Raw genomic sequence first — 20,375 nt, 5'->3', positions numbered from 1 at the left:
TAACCCCAGAGAAATGTACCAACTGGGTGGTGTTACACTCAGTGTAGTGGAGAATGAAAGAGACTTGGGGGTAATTGTGCAGTCAGATATTAAGTTTTCTGAGCAGTGCAGACAGGTGGCCAGAGTGGGTTATGTCAATGAAATTCACGAATTTTGTGAGCAGGGAAAAAAAGGTGATTATCTCCTTGTATAAGGCAATGGTCAGGCCACACCTTGAGTACTGTGTACAGATCTGGAAGCCTCATTTTTGGAAGGATGTAGAGTTGCTAGAACAAGTACAGAGAATGGAAACAAGACTGGTGAAGGGAACAAAGGGGTGCTCTTTTGAAGAAAAGCTTAAGTTCTGCAAATTGCAGCTTCTGGAGACTAGGCACTTGTGAGGCGATCTGATTGAGGTGTATAAGGCCTTAAATGGATTGAGCAGGCTCAATGCTGATGGGATTCTTCCTCTTGCTCAGATTACAAACCTGTGGGGGTATAGATTCAAACTGAGGAAAGACATTTGTAGAATAGATGTGCAGAAATTTGCCTTTAGCCAGCAGGTGATAGATTTCTGTAAGACTTCCATCTGTTGTTGTGGAAGTTGATAGCTTAAATAAATTCAAGGCAGAACTAGACAAACATTTGGAATGAATGGATCAGTTAAATGGTAAGGTTTTTTTTTTTTTTTTTTTGGGCTGATGTGTAAGCTTGCTTTCTTGCATCGGGTGCGGTGTTGGCGAGCAAAGTGACCAGGGGAAGAGCCCCCCTAGTATTTATTATTATTATATAATTTGTCTGTCGACCCACATTTGACCACTCTTTCAGGTAGATTGACTGCTAGGGGGTTAATACTGACCCCATTGGGAATCTGATCTAGAAAGAGCTGGTGTTGTGAAAGGAAAATCTTGTTTAACTAGCCTGATAAATTATTATGACAGTGCCATTCATGAGCTGGACACAGAAAATTTAATAACTATGAAATTGTTTCTTTGGACCTGAGCAAAGAATTCAGCTCAGTTCCGCATGAGAAATTACTGTTCAAACTGGGGCATATTGGAATCACAGGTAGCACTGAGTAATTGATTGTGGGATGGATAAATGACAGGAGGCAGAGGTAATTAATAGTAACTCTTTAGAATTGATTATGGTTAGCAGTTGAGTTCTCAAAGGTCAATGCTTTGGCTACTCCTATTCCAGATTTTCACAGATTATGTTAATTGAATAATAAAGGGCATTATGTTACCACTTTCAGTTATGAAGATTCAGAGAAAGGATTAATGAGCAGTATTTCTTTAGGTTGACTTAGAAAGGCTTCAGGAATGGTTAGATAAATGGCATTTGTGTTTTGTTGCTGAAAATTGTAGGCATTTTACACTTGAAAAACAGCAATCTCAGAAATAACATATCTTTGTACAGTGCCGACCGGTGAAAAGGAGGGTCCATAGTGTCCTTTCATTGATTTATTAAACAACTGCTTGTAGCGATAGGGATGTTATAATTCCACTGTACAAGGTAATTGTGAGACTGCACTCAGAATACTTGTGTTCAAGTATGAAAGCAATACCTAAAAAAAAAAAAACCCACTGAACCTTTAGTAATGATCCAATGATGGTTGACATAGCTGGCGAGAATGCTTAGCAGTGTCCATACACGTGTGGGAATTGACTTCAGGCCTAGAAATAGAACATTGTGGAGTGATACTATAAGTTTTCAATTTGCTAATGGTAATTGATTATTTACAGTACAACATGATGGGGTAACAGTGAGTTCCCGAGATGTAGAGATGTAGCCATAAATAGTTTGTTTGACGTTGAGGTGATTCGGTTCTTTTAAATTGTATCATTTCAATACTAAATTACTTAATCTACCATATGCTGTAATAGTGTAGTGTTGGTCAATTCATTAGCATAATAATGAACAATCACATATACCCCCACCCCCACCCCCTTCAAGTAATAGTAAGTATTATTACACCTAGCATACATTTTAAAGAATTCTTGACTGGTGTAGAATAATCCTCTAATGTAATATGATTGTGTATTTATCGTTAGACAGATTTTTTTAATTTTTAAGGAATATTATGTAATTTCCTTATTTATATAAGTTTATTTTATTTTTATGCTTTTATTTCAGAAATCCAAGGAACAGGTTCCAACGTTAAGAAAAACAAGTGCCTCTGTTGCAGAAGCTTTCAATCAAGATAGTGATGTGAGTATTGCTCCTAAACCTTTATTTGTGTTCAGTCGAAAATATGTCAGTTTTAAGGAAAATTGTTCTTATTTTTAATTAGATTTTTAATAAAGTTTTTTAATTTGTTTAAAATAAAAGTTTCTTGACATGGACTCTTAACCTTTGTATGGTGTTATAGGGTTATTGCATACCTTACACAACTTTTAACCTTTTATCCCTTTATAATAAGAGATCCCAACTACATCATTACAGTCAGTGTGTGTTCAATTGTCATTCAGAAAAAGTTTGTTGAGCTACAGTGATCTCAAACACTAAAGGTTAATGAACTTGTGATTTTTGTGATTATTGATCTAACATTGGTAGCTGTTGCTTCCACTGTGTTTGTTGGCTGTATTTTCAGTGTCATCATATGATTAGTTTTATGGGACAGATCTTGAACTTAAAAATTTTATGCTTGGTTTTTGTACTGATGACTGGATTAGAGGGAGCATAGTAAAAATGTTCACGATTATCTTTTGAGAAAGAATTAGCAATGCACTAATATATCACATGATACATTAAGTTATTTTTATTGAAATGCTGTACTAAATTTAAACATTTCCATACCAACACTTGAGTAAATTTGGCAGCATTTTGAGAATGCATTGTTTCCCATCGTCAGGCCTACAAAGAAGTAGAATAATAGTTCAATTTCAAAGTTAGTTACTGTAAATAACTGCTATGTTTCAGTGTCCAGATAGCTGCAGTTAGCTTACTACAATAAGTAATACCCAAATTATAAAAAATAATGGATGAATTGTAGGTTGCTTACAATAAATAAGAGCTGAAGGTACTGTTATTTATTGTAATTAACTTTTAACTTCAGTTATCATTCTTACCCCTCTATATCCTGACAACAGGAAACACTGTATTCCCAAAACATTACCAGATTTATTAAAGGTTGATATTGAGGTGTTGTCAACTTAATTGTTACATTTTAATAAAAACAATTTAATCCATCATATGATATGTTAGTGTGGTATTATTAATTTTTTCTCACACGTACAGTGTCTAAATGTCCACAAGTATATGTCTTTCTTGCTTGTGATGGGTGAGGAACTTAAGTAATAAAGGATTTTTATAAGGCATATAAAAATTCTTTATTACTTGCATGTGTAATTTAGATTCCCTTATTGCTGGGTCTTCTCAAATCACCATACCAACCTCTCATTTATATAATGAAACCTTACAGCAAAGAAAAGATAGTATGTAGAAATCAAGGGTGAAATAACAAAATTTCCAACAGAACGGAGATGATACCCTCTCTCAATTAGAAAGAAATAAAGGTTAATAAAAGAAATTAAAGTTTATTAAAAACTACCGTTAGATTTATTTTTAAAGAAAATAAATGTAAAGGATGGCAACACCTAACTTGCATTGCCAATAGCCTAGAAACACTAACCAAAACACCACCCTTCCCTGTCAGTATATTAGTAGACCATCTTCCTTGTCAATCACAATTATATGGAATATGTGCTGAAACCGAAAGAGCTGACCTCTGCCATTAAATATTTTGGGATCCTGAAGAATGGAGGTGCATGAGATATCCCTCGAGGTCTTCATCCCTATATTGGAAGACTTCTCTGAGATTTAGGGTTTTTTTTTTTTTTGCTTCCAAAGGCTGGTGAGCGACAAACACAAACATTATATCCTGAATGTGAAAAAGCAGGTTGATGAATGTAGTCCTGATAAAGGCCTGACCTCTGCCATTAAATGTTTTTGGATCCTGAAGAATGGAAATCAAGTGCATGATATCTCCCTCGAGTTCAACTCTGTATTGGAAGACTTCTCAGAGTTTTGGGTTTCTTTATCTTGCTTACAAAGACTGGTGAGAGACAAACACAGAAACAATATATCTTGAATATGAATAAGAAAAGAGGTTGATGGATGTAGTCCAGTAATGTGCCACAATTTGGCAAACTTCACTATATTTTATGTATAAAATATAGTGAAGTTCTACCAGTACTGTGCTGTCAAGATTATTTGTGGTCTGATACGTTTCAGTAACTTACAATGTCAAACACATACACTATAATACACTCACAGTAGAAGCTCTAGAACATTGAGTAAATTTGGTCAGTTGTAGACTTAGTTGCAGCCAGCTGATTTTCGGTTGTGAATTTCTAAGGTCAAAGTGTGTTTCTATATGACATAAAATCTAAGAAAGTGCATCCAGTTGACATGGGTGGACAGTGCCATGTTGAGTCAGTTTGATGTGACCTAAGCCCTGGGAAAGGAAAAATGAGAGGAGGAATGTGTTATAGGCCTAATGACTTTGATGCGTATAATAAACAGCTGTACAGAGAAATAGAGTGGGCCAGTAAATCAGATTATCTTATAATGGAGGAATTTAATTTCCCAGATATTGACTGGAGTTTGTGGGTTGGTCACTCATACACTAGCAAGGCTTTTGTGGATTTATTGGATGACTGTGTTTGGGAGGCAATTAGAGGGAGTAATACTCTTGATCTGATTATCAGTAGTGATTCTTTATGCATTAAAAATCTTCAGATAACAAAACCACTAGGTGGCAGTGATCACAGTGTGTTGAAGTTGGATTTACTCAAAGAGGTAACTACCATCAAGGAGTAAAGAGAAGGGTTTTTGCTTTCATAAAGATGACTACAGTGGGATCAAGTGATGATGTTACCAACAGCAAATTCAAAATGGAAGCATTCAAAGAATTAAGCTTGGAAGCTACTGGGCTTTTTGTTCCAGCTAAGAAATACTGTTCAGATAAACTAATGCGACTTGTGGCAGAGAAGAAAAATACATGGGATACATATAAATTATCAGGTGACACAGAAGACTTTGTTAGGTATAAGCTAGTCTGTAATCAAGTCACAAAGGAGGTTAGGCAGGCGAAGGAAGATTATGAGAAATCTTTGTCAAAGGATGCAAAGAGAAACAGCAAAAATATCTTTACTTATGTAAACTCTAGAAGGAAGAGGATGAATCAAATTGGTCCACTTGATATCGATGGTTTGACTGTAGATGATCATTCTCAGATAGCTGCCAAACTAAATGAGTATTTTCCATCAACATTCACACATGAGGATTTATTCAAGAAGGAGAGGGCCAGATGTTTATCAACCTCTTAACAGGGAGTTAAATGATTTTGTAATAACTGAGAGCAAAATGGAGACGTTGTTGAAGTTAAAAATAAGAAAGGCACCTGGGGTGGATGGGATCTATCCAGTTATATTAAATGAAGTGGCAAAGGAAGTAAGCAAACCCTTAGCCATAATTAACAGAGCATCCTTGGACTCAGGGGAAGTCCCCACGGACTGGGGATGTTCAAATTTATCTCCAATTCACAGAGAGGGCTCAAAGGGTGACACGAGTAATTATAGACATGCTAATTTGACTTCTGTTTCAGGGAAAATAATGGAGTCACTGGTTAAAGAAGCATTGCATGATCATCTAGACAAGACTTCGGTTATAGTAATCAGACTAGAGGTCTGTACGGGCCTACATTTTTTATTTTTTAACCGGACCAGCCCAAAGTCCAGATGGCCTGGCCTGACCCAAGTCGATTTTTATCCCTGCGTGACTGAGACTTTTTATATAAATAAAATCACTAGCATTAGTTTCTAAAGTTTCATAATAATAAAGTAATAAACTTTCAGATTCAAAATTCAATATTAAAAATTATATAAAAAAAGAAAATGTAATAAATTTTCAATTTACCATATTTAATATAATTTCAAAATGAATATCGATATCCACCTCTACCAGCCACCTTCTCTTCACACACTTTCTGTTGCAAATTATTGTGCAGAAATAAAAGAGTCAACACTGTTGCTACCTATATTGGTTTGATGCTCTTTCACAGCTGCACCAAAATTTATTTCTGAGCTTGCACTCTGACGAGTCATATCCATGAAAGAGTACATATTTTTTGGATGAATTTTGGAGATGTTGGTCAGTTAAAAGTGTCAACACACAGATAATACACATTTTTTTATATAAGAAAAAGCCTAATTTGTTAGAAATAACAATTCATTACAATTATTTGTACCTGACCCACGCCTGAACATTTGTGTTACCTGGCCAAAGGGCCGGACCCGTGCTGACCTCTAGCTCAGACACAGCATGAATTTGTTAAGGGGAAGTCTTGTCTGATCGATTTTATAGGATACTACGATGTGGTCACAAAGGAACTGGATGCAAAGAATAATTGTATAATCATATACTTGGATTTCAGGAAAGCTTTTGATACTGTTACATATAAAAGACTGCTGTACAAATTGGAGCAATGTGGCATTAGGGGCAGGTTGCTGCTATGGATAAAGGGATGACTGAGTGGGAGAAAACAGAGAGTGGTAATCAGTGCACGCTGTTCTTAATGGACTAATGTTATTAGTGGAATTCCCCCAAGGCTATTGTTGTTTTCTGTATGTTGGGCCTATTGTTATTTTCTGTATTTATCTATGATGTTGATGAATGTATATGAGGTCTAATTTCAAGTTTGCGGATGATTCAAAGGTTGGCAGAGTTGATAATGACAATATGCTGCTTCAACAGGATCTACTAAAGTTAAGCACTTGGACTGAAAGGTGGCAACTGATATTTAACATTGACAAATGCAAAGTACTGCATATGGGTAGAAGTAACCCTAGAGTAATGTACCAACTGTGTGGTGCTAAACTCGGTGTAGACTGGCAGAACAGCCCCATGGGGTCTTGTAAGTGATATACAGGAATTTTGCTAGCAGGGATAAGGAGGTGATTATTGCTTTTAGGAAGAATGTAGGGCTGAATGTAAGAAGAATGTAGACCTGCTGGAACAAGTGCAGAGAAGGACAACACAACCCATGTATTTACTTGTTCCACGATGATCCCCAGCAGTCCTTGAAATCCCCAGTGCCTCACTTTCCAGGCTGCTGCTCATCCCAATAGAAGAAGTGCAAGAATCACTTCACCTCTGCTTGTGGCTACTGTTAATCTATTAGCCTATGAATTGTAGAAAAGCATCAGCAAATATTCTTGGCACCCTTTCTATTTAAATGTCCGGATGGTCTGTGGCAGCCAAATCCTCTGCTTGCACATTCACGATGGTGGGACTGTTAGTAATCCTGGGTATAACCTCCATGCACAAACACATGGTGGGTGACCACCCAGGTGTGAACCAACGTAAGCAGGGTTCGAGGTGTGGTGCCCACACCACATGGAGCAATGCCGCCCCTCTGTGCTACCAGGCAGTACTAGGTGGTAGATGACTCTTGTCAACTGGTGCAATACCACCACTTTGCTTATTGGAGGCTTGAAGTGGTGGAACCCATGTTTAGTCTCCAGAGCTAAGTTTTGGTCAACCCTTCCCCATCTCTTCCATCATGCAGTATGATTGATGACTTTTGAGGTGCCGACTGGGCTAGCCGGGTGGGTAAAGTGCTTGCCTAGCAACCCAAAGGTCGCGGGTTCAAATCCCGCCTTGGGCTTGGATCAAAGTACTGCAAAAACCTTGGGAGGTGCATTATGGCCACAGAAGCCGATGCGCCAACAACTACAAAAAAAAAAAAAAAAAACACACACACACCTTTTGAGGTTATGATGAACACCGTGGCGAGATCCACTCTTCCTTACATTTCAAGGTTACAGCTCTAAAACTGTGTTCGCAGGCGGGCCTCTAGTTAGTACACCGGACCGAACCTATTGGTAAGTCTCTAGGAGGATTCCGGATCAGCTAGTGTATAATCTTGCTACCTCTACTCTGTCAGATAGTGACTGGAGGGAATCCGGGTAGTGTGGATTGGGGGGGGTGGCATTGTCGAGGATCTGGGTATGTTCTTACCATGTGTACGCCCTATCCAAAAATTTCATTACTTCATACAGCATGTCCCACCTACTTTTTCTTACCATTGAATGCACCATGAATTGTCAAACTAATAGAGTAAGCTTATCTGCGAAAAGATCTAAATCTCCCAAACACTTCCTAATTCATTTCACAAATATACATTGTCGAGGCCACGTTATGTCGAGGATCTGGGTATATTCTTACCATGTGTACGCCATATCCAAAAATTTCATTACTTCATACAGCATGTCCCACCTACTTTTTCTTACCATTGAATACACCATGAATTGTTAAACTAATAGAGTAAGCTTATCTGTGAAAAGATCTAAGCCTCCCAAACACTTCCTAATTCATTTCACAAATATACGTGGTCTCAAGTCTAATCTCAACGATGTCAATTTCCACTTGCAGTCTGCCAAACCCCATGTACTTTTTCTGACAGAATCCCAGTTATCGGTTGATTCAACTACTGCTCATCTCAGTTGCCCAAATTATTTGCTGTATGATTCCTTTCGCCTCAAAGGTGGTACTTGTGCATATGTCCATTCCAATATTCCCTGTCAGATACTTGGTAATTTGGGATCTCCTCTTTTCGATCTTCTCTGGCTTAAAATCTCTCTCTCTACCTCATTGTGTCAAGTTCATCTGGAGAAAATTGAGTATACTGAGTTATGCAAAGCCTTTAGAAAGAGACTCAGCGAGGACATAAGAAAATTTAACACAAGAAAAATAGAACAAGCATTAAGGGAAAACAAAGGATTTAAATCAGTAGCCATGAGCAGTAATGCAGAAAGACAAATGATACTGAAACTGAAGAATAGTGATGGTGTACTTATAAATAGCAGAGAAGGAATAATTCAAATAGCAGAAGACTACTATAAAGAGTTATACAAGGAGCAAGGGAATGATTCCAACAGTGGGGAAAATGGATCGCAAATTAGTAACACATACAACATACCTGATATTCCTTCCTGATGAGGTAGAACATGCATTGAAGAATCAGAAAGCTCCGGGGGAAGATGAATTTTAGTGTAAAGTTGTTAAAATTGGGAGGAAGAGACATGACACAAAAACTGGCAAGACTCTTCACAAAATGCATTAGAAAAGGTGTGAAACCTAAGGAGTGGAATAATGCAATCATAGTTTTGCTGCATAAGAAAGGAGATAAATCAGGAATTGGAAATTATAGACCAATTAGCTTGTTATCCCACATCTACAAGTTGTTCACAAGGATCATTACTAACAGATTAGAAAGAATACTCAATGAGAATCAACCGAAATAGTAATCTGGTTTTAGGATAGGATTCTCAACTATGGATCACCTTCACGTAATGTCACAGCTAATGGAGGAAGCAAATGAATATAAAACACCATTATGTCTGGCATTTGTGGATTATGAAAAGATATTTGACTCCATATAGCTGGCCTCCGTAGCTGAGTGGGCAGGAGCGGGAGTGTAGTAGCACATGCTCTTTGAGTAGACCGGGGTTCAAGCCCCTGCCTCCTGAATATGGTCAATCTGCCAACCTGCACTGGACCAGCTTGGTAGATTATGGTCCATTTCCCTCAACATGAATTGTTGAGAAGGCTTCCATCCTGCAGTGGGTTGATAATGGCTGCACTTTACTTTTTTTTTTTTTTTTTTTTTTTTAGCATAAGGCAATGTTTCAGGCACTGGAAAGACAAGGCATAGATACTCCATATATTATAATTTTGAAGAAAATATATGAGAATGCTACCTCCTTTATTAGACTAGGCAAAGGTAGTAGTAAATTTAAAATTTAGAAAGGAGTTCGACAAGGAGACACAATATCTCCGAAGTTGTTTACTTCTGCCCTTGAGGAAGCTTTCAGTAGATTAGACTGGTCGCAGTAAGGAGTCAATGTGAATGGAGAGTACCTAAACCATTTACAATTTCCAGATGACATTGTGGTCATAACCATGATCCCAAAGAATTAGAGGAAAATCTTAATCAGTTAGGCAGAGTTAGTAAGGATTTTGGACTAAAGATGAATATGGCTAAAACAAAAGTAATGATGAACAAGTATGCCACAGAAAGGGATATAATGATTGAAGGAGCAGTAACTGAAAAGATAGAGTTGTATACTTATCTGGAACAAGTCATTAGCTGTAGTAATGATAAATGGCTGGAAGTCAAGAGAAGAATAAATGTTGGATGGATAGCATCCAGGAAATATAGTCACATACTGAGGAGCAATATCCCAGTTTGTCTGAAACGTAAAATAATGAACCTGTGTATACTCCCCACCATGAATTATGGAAGTGAAACTTGGGCACTCACCAAAAGAATGGAAGAGAAGCTGAGAACTATACAGCGAAGAATGGAACGAATTATATTGGGAATCAGACTGTTAGTTAAGAAGAGAAACACATGGATTAGGGAGCAAACTCAAGTAAAGGACATTCTTATCAAAACTAAAGAACTAAAATGGTCTTGGGCAGGACACATAGCTCGAAGACATGATGACAGATGGACTAAGAAAATAACAGAATGGTACCCAAGAGAAGCTAGAAGAAAACCTAGAAGACAACAGTGGAGATGGATAGATGAAATTCTTGAGTTTTTGGGTAGTAAATGGATGGCCATTGCACAAAACAGAAGGAACTGGAAAGTTGCTGGAGAAGCAATGGCTGATATGATTATGGAGGGGAGACATAGATTGAAATTGAAAAGGGATAGTTGCAGAATAGGTGTATATATTTACTTTTGGTTGGAGAGCAGTTGATTGTTGTAACAGATTTCCACCTAGTGCTATGAGGAAGTAGGTATTTTGAATAAATTTAATGAAGCATTAGACAAATTATTAGACGGGATGGACAGATGATATGGGTAATGTTTTTGATATAATGCTGTATATGTTTACTTCCTTTCATCATTTGCTACTACTACTAATACTAATGTGTACAGACAATTTCTAAACATTTTGGGAATGCTGGTCTACCTGTTCAATAAATTACTCAAAAAGCTAACATTGGCAGAAGCAAAAATCACAGTCTAATTCTTGATGCACTGTACCATTTTTAGCCAGACTTGGTGCTGTGTGTAACCAGAACAAATTACCAGTTGCACAGCTGGTCAAGATGCATTGGCCATTACTAATGAATTCAGCTTGTTTATTTATCTACCAGAATACCAGACATTCCTAACCACAAAACAAAAACCCTTTATTATTTTCTTACCAAAAACCATTCCATTCCATAGTCAAAGTACATAGTCAATGTGTGTGCCTGTCATTAGTCCTCTAGGTACTTCAGATCACAAATTGTTGATGGTATTCTTCTCTAGTCTAGTCTCTTCCTCGTGCCCATTATCAACTTTATGTTGTTTGGCATTGTAGGGATACAAAATGGTATCCATATGATTTTTATTCTTGTCTTCCTTGGTTGAATTACTATTTTAAATCTTCTGGTCCCAACATTCGCTGAGATTTTGTCAGCAAAATTATTGTTCTTGTGGAGATGAAATATGGCATTCCACCTGAAAATCTTCTCTCTTATCTAATCCTTGATTTTTCCAATAAATGTGCTATAACACTGTTCATGATAATGTATCATATCACATTGGCTTGTATCAAAATCTTCAGCTCAATTTTCTTCCTACACTAAAGCTCACAACAATTTTAAAACTGTGATTAAACAGTCCGAACTGAATTTTGAACATGCTAAGGATAGAAAACTTTATTTTTTTTTCAAATGGATATCAAGCATTGTGGTCTCTTGCCAAACTATTGTTCACAACTTATGTTATCAATACTCCCACTTCTGTTCAACTTGATGGTTCTATTGCATTCTGCGCTAATGGCAAATGTGACTTATAGCACCTGCTCTTCTTCTAACTCTTGTATCAGTGATCTTGGCAAGCCACTTCTTTCATACCCAGTATACTACTCTTATTGCCTCCCCATGGTCTTCTAACAGAAGGATGTTAGAAGAATTCTGAACAGTCTTGATGCCAAGAAGCTCCAGGTACTTGTGGAATTTTTTTTTCTCTTTTTCTCAAAATTGGTGCTACTATTCTGCATCACCGTTTTACACTTTCCTATTTCACTGGAGTTTTTGCTTCTGCTTAAAAATTTGCTTGTACTCAGCCATCCCTAAAATGGGGTGAAAAATCCCTCGCTTTCAGTTATTGTCCAATTCTGCTTACCTCTGTATCTGTCCATTTCCAAAGAAATGGAGAAATCGATTAACTACTAACTCTTAAACTATCTTTGAAACTTCCATCTGATTAATGAATGCCAATGTGAGTTCCATCAGTGTTGATCCACTAGTGACATGTTGGCTTATGTTACTCATCTTTAGTCAGATTTTCCCCCTCTTCTTTCCCCCCCAATTGGGTAACTACTTTTCTCTCTGACGTTCACTGCCAGTGATGGTAGATAGTCTCCCTCTCTCTCTCTCTCTATTCTAACTTATCCACTAATACTATTGTTCCCTGGGTTAGGTTCTTTTTCCCCTTTCTTTTCCTCATATATTAATTTCCTTTTCCTGACTGGAAATTCTTTCCATAGTTTCGCTGATGATAACACGCTCACTCCACCTTCCACTTTGTGAAACCTTGCTCTGAAGAGTCTCTATTCAAATATCCATAACTCAATTCCTGAAATGCTTTGTAATTGTCTTTGTTAATAAGCTCCTACTGTGTTCATCTTCGATGACTGATTTCTAGACAAGATCATGCATCTCTGAGAGCCTTGTCGATCAATTCGGCCCTGGAAAGATTGTGCAAGGCTCAAGGGGTAGATTTTTTTCAGCCTGGACTGTACTTGTTAACAGGAGAGATTGCTTCTACAGGGATGGGATACACTTAAATAGAAAGCTGGCAAGAATATTTGCTGATGCTATCGAGGCAGTGTTAGGTGGGTCGGGAAAACTGCTAGCTTGGGGGGATACAAAGACGAATAGATTAACAGTAGCCACTGGCAGAGGTGAAAGAGATTCTTGCACTGCTTCTATTGGAATGAGCAGAAGCCTGAAAAACAAGATTCAGGATATTTCAGAGACTGCTGGGAGTCATTGCGGTACAAGTAAACACATGGATTGTGTTAGGTTAGCTAAGAATAGAAATAGGTGCATGTATACTTGCGTGTACACCAATGCTAGGAGTTTAGTAAATAAATTTGATGAATTTGAGGTATTGCTCAAAACATCAAAGGCAGATATTGTTGGGATATCAGAGACTTGGTGTCACACAGATATAAGGAATGCAGAACTGGAATTTGGGGAGTACAATGTCTACAGAAAGGATAGACTGGATCAGGAAGGGAGGAGGGGTTATGCTATTAGTTAAGAAATACATAAAATCCAAGGAAGTGAAGCCAGTGGACATCACTGGACAGTGCAGTGTCGAGTCAGTTTGGTGTGACATAAGCATTGGGAGATCAAAATTGAGAGTAGGAGTGTGCTATAGGCCTAATGATTCTGATGAGTAATAAGGAACTGTACAGGGAAATAGAGTGGGCCAGTAAATCAGAGAGTCTTATAATGGGAGATTTTAATTTCCCAGATATTGACTGGAATTTGGGGGCTGGTCACTCACACACTAGCAAGGATTTTGTGGATTTGTTGGATGATTGTTTTCTACATCAGCATGTTCGGGAGGCAACTAGAGGGAGGAATACTCTTGATTTGATTATCAGCAGTGATTCTTCATGCATTAAGAATCTGCAGATAAATGAACCACTAAGTGGCAGTGATCGCAGTGTGCTGAGGTGGGATTTACTCAAAGAGGTAACTACCATTAGGGGTAAAGGGAAGGGTTATTGGTTTCGTAAAGGCGACTACGATGGACTGAGACAGTATTTAAATTCTATACAGTGGGACCAACTGATGATGTTACCAACAGCAAATGCAAAATGGGAAGCATTCAAAGAACTTATCTTGGAAGCTACTAGGCTTTACATACCAACTAAGAAATATTGTTCAAGGTTTAGGCCTAAATGGATGTCAGATGAACTGATGAGGCATGTGGCAGAGAAGAAACATGCATGGGATACATACAAATTAACACACGACACAGAAGCCTCTGATAGATACAAGTTGATCTGTAACCAAGTTACAAAGGAGGTTAGGCAGGCGAAGGCAGATTACGAGAAATCTTTGGCAAGGGATGCAAAGAAAAACAGCAAAGAGTTCTTTACTTATGTAAACTCTAGAAGGAAGGGGATGAATCAGATTGGTCCACTTGATATCGATGGGTCAACTGTTGATGATCCTGCTTAGGTAGCTAACAAACTAAATGAATATTTTGCATAGACATTCACACATGAGGAGTTATTTAGCGAGGGGAAAGCCAGAGGTGTATTCAACTCTAGCAGTAAGCTAGAGAATCTTGTAATAACTGAGAGTAAAATGGAGGAGAAATTGTTGAAGATAAACACAAGAAAGGCACCCGGGGTGGATGGGATCTATCCAGTTATATTAAAGGAGGCAGCAGAGGAAGTAAGCAAACCCTTAGCCATAATTATGAGAGCTTCCTTGGACTCAGGGGAGGTACCCACAGACTGGAGATGTGCAAATGTGACCCCAATTCACAAAGGAGGATCAAAGGCTGACACAAGCAATTATAGACCTGTGAGTTTAACTTCTGTTCCAGGAAAATTAATGGAGGCACTAGTTAAAGAAGCACTGCAGGATCATTTAGACAAGACTTCAGTTATAGCTCGGACACAGCATGGTTTTGTTAAGTATTAGAATTAGTATTAGTATTAGTAACGGCCGCATGGTGCAAGAAAGCCTATGGCTTATGCTGCACCAGCCAAAAAAAAAAAAAAAAATCCGAACAAAACAATAATAAAAACAAAAAATAAATAACTAAATAATAATAATTAATAAATAAAAAAATAATAAAATAAAAAATAAAAAGGAAATTAAACCTATCATCCTATGCGCTTCCCTTACCCGAAAGTACTATCCAGATGACCTTTGAATTTCCCCAAACTGTCGGCCTCTACCACCCATGAAGGCAACTTATTCCAGTAATTTATAACTCGCTGGCTAAAATAAAATTTCCTGCAGCCCATCTAAACATTTCCCCCCATAACTTGAATTTATGTCCCCTAGTTCTAGCATCATTTATAATCTTGAAAATTTCGTCCTCATTCATTTTACTGATGCCTCTCAGAGCCTTAAACACCTCAATCAAATCTCCTCTAAGGTGTCTAGTTTCCAAACTCTGCAACCCACATATTCGAAGTCTTTCTTCATAAGGACGCCCTTTTGCCGATCTCACCAGGCGAGTTACACCCTTCTTTGCACCCTTTCAAGAAGCTCGATGTCTTTCTTTAGGTGCGGTCTCCATACTTGAACACAGTATTCCAAGTGTGGTCTAACATAAGCCTTGTATAATGGGATAATCACGTCCCTATCTCTACTTGCAAAAGTTCGATAGATCATCGATAGGACACCATGGGCCTTCCTTGCAACCTGTTTACAATGCTCAGAGAATTTCATGTCTGACCGTATCGTAACACCCAAGTCCCTTTCCTCCAGTCCTGGGTTTAGTTGAACTCCACCAAGTGAATAAGTTTTTTTGGGATTACTGTTTCCCAGGTGTAATACCTTACACTTTGTTGGATTAAAGCACAGCTGCCATTTTTCTGACCATTCCTGAAGTCTATCTAGGTCTCTCTGAAGAAGCTCAGCTTGACAGTGATCATTAACTACTCTACCAATTTTAACATCATCTGCAAATTTAGACATCACGCCCTCTATCCCTTCATCAATGTCGTTAAGGGGAAGTCTTGCCTGACCAATTTGATTGGATACTATGATGCAGTCACAAAGGAACTGGATGCAGGGAATAACTTTGATATTATATACTTGGATCTTAGAAAGGCTTTTGATACTGTTGCACATGGAAGACTGCTGCACAAATTGGAGCAGTGTGACATTGGAGGCAAATTGCTGCTGTGGATAAAGGGGTGGCTGAGGGGGAGAAGACAGAGAGTGGTAATCAATGGACACTGCTCGTCGTGGACTAATGTTATTAGTGGAGTCCCTCAGGGCTCAGTGTTGGGTCCATTATTGTTTTCTGTATTCATAAATGATATTGATGATGGTATATCAAGCTTAATGTTGAAGTTTGCAGACGATACAAAGGTAGGCAGGATTGTCAAGGACACTACTGACACTATGCTGCTGCAACAGGATCTGGAAAGGTTGAGCAGATGGGCTGAGAGGTGGCAAATGAAGTTTAACATTGACAAATGTAAAGTACTACACATGGGGAAACAGCAACCCCAGAGCAACGTATCAACTCTGTGGTACTACACTGACAGTGGTAGAGAATGAAAGGGACCTGGGGGTGGTTGTGCAGGCAGATATGAAGTTCTCTGAGCAGTGCAGACTGGCTGCAAGAGTAGCTCATGGTGTATTGTCAATGATATATAGGAATTTTTCTAGCAGGGATAAGGAGGTGATTATTCCCTTGTATAAGGCAATGGTCAGGCCACACCTAGAGTACTGTATACAGGTCTGGAGGCCTCATTTCAAGAAGGATGTAGAGCTGCTGGAACGAGTACAGAGAAGGGCAACAAGATTAGTGAATGGAACAAAGGGGTCCTCTTACGAAGAAAGGCTTAAGTTTTGCAAATTACAGTGTCTGGAGACTAGGCACCAGCGAGGTGATCTGATAGAGGTGTATAAAGCATTGAATGGTTTGAGCATGCTCAATGCTGATGGGATTCTTCCTCTCGCTCAGAATAATCACCTGAGAGGGCATAAATTCAAATTGAGGAAAGACATGTAGGATAGACGTGCGGAAATTTGCCTTTAGCCAGCGAGTGGTTGGTTGGTGGAACAGACTTCCATCTTTTGTCGTGGAAGTTGATAGCCTAAATAAGTTTAAGGCTCAGCTGGACAGGTATTTTGAACGAACAGAGGGGTGAAGTGGAAGTGTTTTTTTTTTTTTTTTTTTTTGCTGATGCTGCATAAGCTTGCTTTCTTGCATCAAATGCCTCTACTAATGCTAATGCTAATTATCCTGGCTTCTTTCTTTTTTGCTATCAGCATTACTTTTGTTCTGATCAGCTACTCACTCTGTACAAGTTGTAAATCCATCCTATCATGGAATATTATTCCCACATCTGGGGTGGTGACTCCTAAACTTCTCTCAAACTTCTTGATTCCATTCAAAACACGTCAGTCAGGGTAATTAATGACCATCTCTTATAGTCTCTCTATTTTGTCTCATAGATATTCAGTTTGTACTGCATGCCTTTTCTGTAGATACTTTCATGGCACTGATCTGTGAATTGCCATTTGTATTACCCACTTTCTTCCAAATCAGTGTGAACTCACGCCACAAGCAGTCATCATCCGTTCACTAAACTCCTAACTCACAGAGCCAACTTTTGCTTTTCCTGCTTTCCCCTCTTCTACGTCTGTTTTCTGGAATGACCTTCCTTCTCATTTATTTGCTTAAAAATTATCAGGTGATAGAGTAAACCATTAGCAGGTGTAAACTAGTCTGCAGTTAAGTCACCTAGTGGGTTCAGCAAGCTCAGGCACACTTCTTTGCTTATGTAAACACTTGAAGGATAGGGATGAATCAGATTGGTCCACTAGATGAATGTTGATGACCCCTCTCAGGCAGATTTGACAGACTGAATAAATATTTTGCATCTAGATCTGCACATGAGGGAATATTTTGCCAGAAGTATATCTAATTTCAGAAAGCAAATTGGTTTTGTGATAACTGAAAGGAAAGTGGAAGAGAAATTGTTGAAACTAAATGTAAATAAGGCACCTGGGGCAGATGGAATCTATCCAGTTATATTCCTAGAGGCTGAAAAGAGGTCGGCAAACCTTTAGCCATAATTATGAGAGTGTCTTTAGATTCAGGGGAGATATCTATGGACTGGAGATGTGCGACTGTATCCCCAATTCACCAAATGAGATCAAAGGCTGAGTGAATAATTACAAACCTGTAAGCTTGACTTCTGTTCCAGGGAAAATAATGAAGTCACTGGTTAAAGAAGTAATACTGGACCATCTAGACAGGAATGCAGTTCTACAGCAGTCATAGCATGGATTTGTTAAGTGGTGATCATGTCTGACCAATCTGATTGGATACTGTGATGCAATAACAAAGGAACAGGATGTAAAAATATAATTTGTAAACTCATACTTAGATTTCAGAAAAGCTTTTGGTACCGTTCTTCACAAAAGACTGCTGTACAAATAATAATAAGAGTTTCTTTATTGACTAAATTGAATACATATGTGATTCTGTAAACAGATACCCAGGGGAATTTAACAATGCATTGTCCAAAACAAGTGACTAAATACAGAAATACAAAGTACAGCAGCAAATAAAAAATAAATAAATAAATAACCAGTAAAAACAAGTCAAAAATATCAGAAAAGAGGATCGATCGGAATTAGAACACACAAGACTACAAGGCCCCGAGTGCCAAGCGATCTTTCTAGTGCGATTATCTAGCGTTTTTCCTACAGCGAGTACTACTGCTTTCTTAAACCCTCCACCGCTCACATCGTTACTGCTGACTGCTCGCAACGTTACTGCTATAGCTAGCAACATAGTGCTCTCTTATTCTTCTGATCGCTTGGTCACTAGGTAGCTCTGTAGCCAGGAGCAACAGTGCGTAGCACACGCTTCTTGATTAGACCAGGGTTCGAGCCCGTCAGCACCAAATATGGAGGATGCGGAAAGGTCAGGGAATGACCACCGCATATCCCTGGAGCAATATGGCCTTAGTTGTTAATGCTCCTAAAAACCAAAAATAACAATAACAAGCTTGGTCACTGGTTGGTACCGCTCCTGCCTCCATGTGGCGGGGTCGGTAACCTGGGAGAAGAATCACTCTCTCCCCGGCTAAAAGGAGCAAGCATGGATTTCAATAATTTTCCGCCATTAGAGCCTTCAAGCTCAAGATCGGAAATGTCTGATGTCAATGACACTAATCAACCGAAAAGAATTCGAAGAGAAATGCAGTGCAATGAGATGCCAAACTTTCTGGTGATACACTCTCTCCAATCAGCCTGTAGGCAAGTTATCACCATTTGTTATCCAGAGATATTTGGAATCCATTGCTGGAACACCAAAAATGGTTAAACATCTACAATCAGGAGACCTCCTGATAGAAACAGCATCATCCAAACATTCTGAGTGGCTGCTCAAAATAACAACTTTTGGTGGGCTGCCAGTATCTGTCACCCCTCATAATAACTTAAATTCATCCAAAGGTGTCATCACAGAATGGGACCTATTTACAGTGTCTGAAGAAGAATTAGTTGGAAGAATTAAGCAATCAAAAGGTAATCAGTGCCAAACGTATAATGACTAAGAAATTTGGAAATCTTGTTCCAACTCGATCCATAATCTTAACTTTCAGCACCCCAGAATTGCCATCATTAGTAAAAGCTGGCTATTTAAATTGCAGAATTCGGCCTTATATCCCTAATACCATTCTTTGTTTTAAATGCCAGAAATATGGACTCTCCCAGCAGGCATGTAGAGGTGATGCCATATGTCCTATTTGAGTTCCAAAGAGCATACTCAAGCAGATTGTACAGCCTCTACTCCCGTTTGCCCGAACTGTAAAGAAAGTCATCCATCCTTTTCAAAATCATGTGAAATGTGGAAAACAGGAAAGAAAATACAAAAATATAAAACAGAACATAAAGTGACATACCATGTGGCACGCAGACAAGTTATGTTGACAATGCCCAGCCGTTCTTATGCATCTCACACTAGAAGCTCTCATTGAACAGCAGCTCAAACTGACATATCAATACCACCCAACACATCTATAGCTAATTGGGTTAAAACTACATTAGCAAACTCTGGAAAAAACACACCTCAAACTAAAACCAGTGAAGCGACCAACACTCCAATTAGCATCCTGACCGATAATGCAAAGGTTTTGCTTGACAGTGAACAATTGAAAACCACTAAAGAAAGCAAGAAAACTGAATTGCCCGCCAACATCATGGAAGTCGATATTCATTCAGAAATTGAGGAACCCATACTTGAACTCCATGCGAATAACACAATGGATATTGAACGCCCCACCTTCCCAAAAAAGGACTGGAAAAAATGCTCCTCATTCAAAAAACAGTCAGATGAATCATCTTCAACAAAACCTAAATGGCGCATACCATTTTATAATGGAATTGCAGAGGCTTTCGTTGCAACACAGATATAAAAGATCTAATTAACCAGTTTTCTTCAGTAGCACTAAGTCTCCAGGAAACTTACCTAACCTTACAAATTTCTCCTTCGATAAAGAACTACTGCCTTTATCAAAGAGATTGTAATACAGCTAATGCTGCCCATGGCGGTGTAGCAATCCTCATAAATTCAAAGGTCCCAACTAAACATA

The 20,375-nt window shown here is 38.5% G+C and overlaps 1 protein-coding gene across 1 annotated transcript in view; it reads left to right on the top strand.

The window, feature by feature from the left end:
- The window catches only part of LOC150091436 (PEST proteolytic signal-containing nuclear protein-like), a 172,978-nt gene that overhangs the window by 117,687 nt on the left and 34,916 nt on the right, over positions 1-20,375 (top strand). Inside the window, exon 3 of the mRNA XM_090375469.1 lies at positions 2,116-2,190. Coding sequence (XP_090231595.1) covers positions 2,116-2,190 — 75 coding nt within the window. The remainder of the gene's footprint in view (positions 1-2,115; positions 2,191-20,375) is intronic.

This window comes from Mastigoproctus giganteus, chromosome 1 (genome assembly GCF_048544385.1).
Source record: "Mastigoproctus giganteus isolate SK-2022 chromosome 1, ASM4854438v1, whole genome shotgun sequence".
Classification (NCBI taxonomy): Eukaryota; Metazoa; Arthropoda; class Arachnida; order Uropygi; family Thelyphonidae; genus Mastigoproctus; species Mastigoproctus giganteus.
Note: the sequence above shows the minus strand (reverse complement) of the source record. Positions and strands in the feature narration are given on the sequence as shown.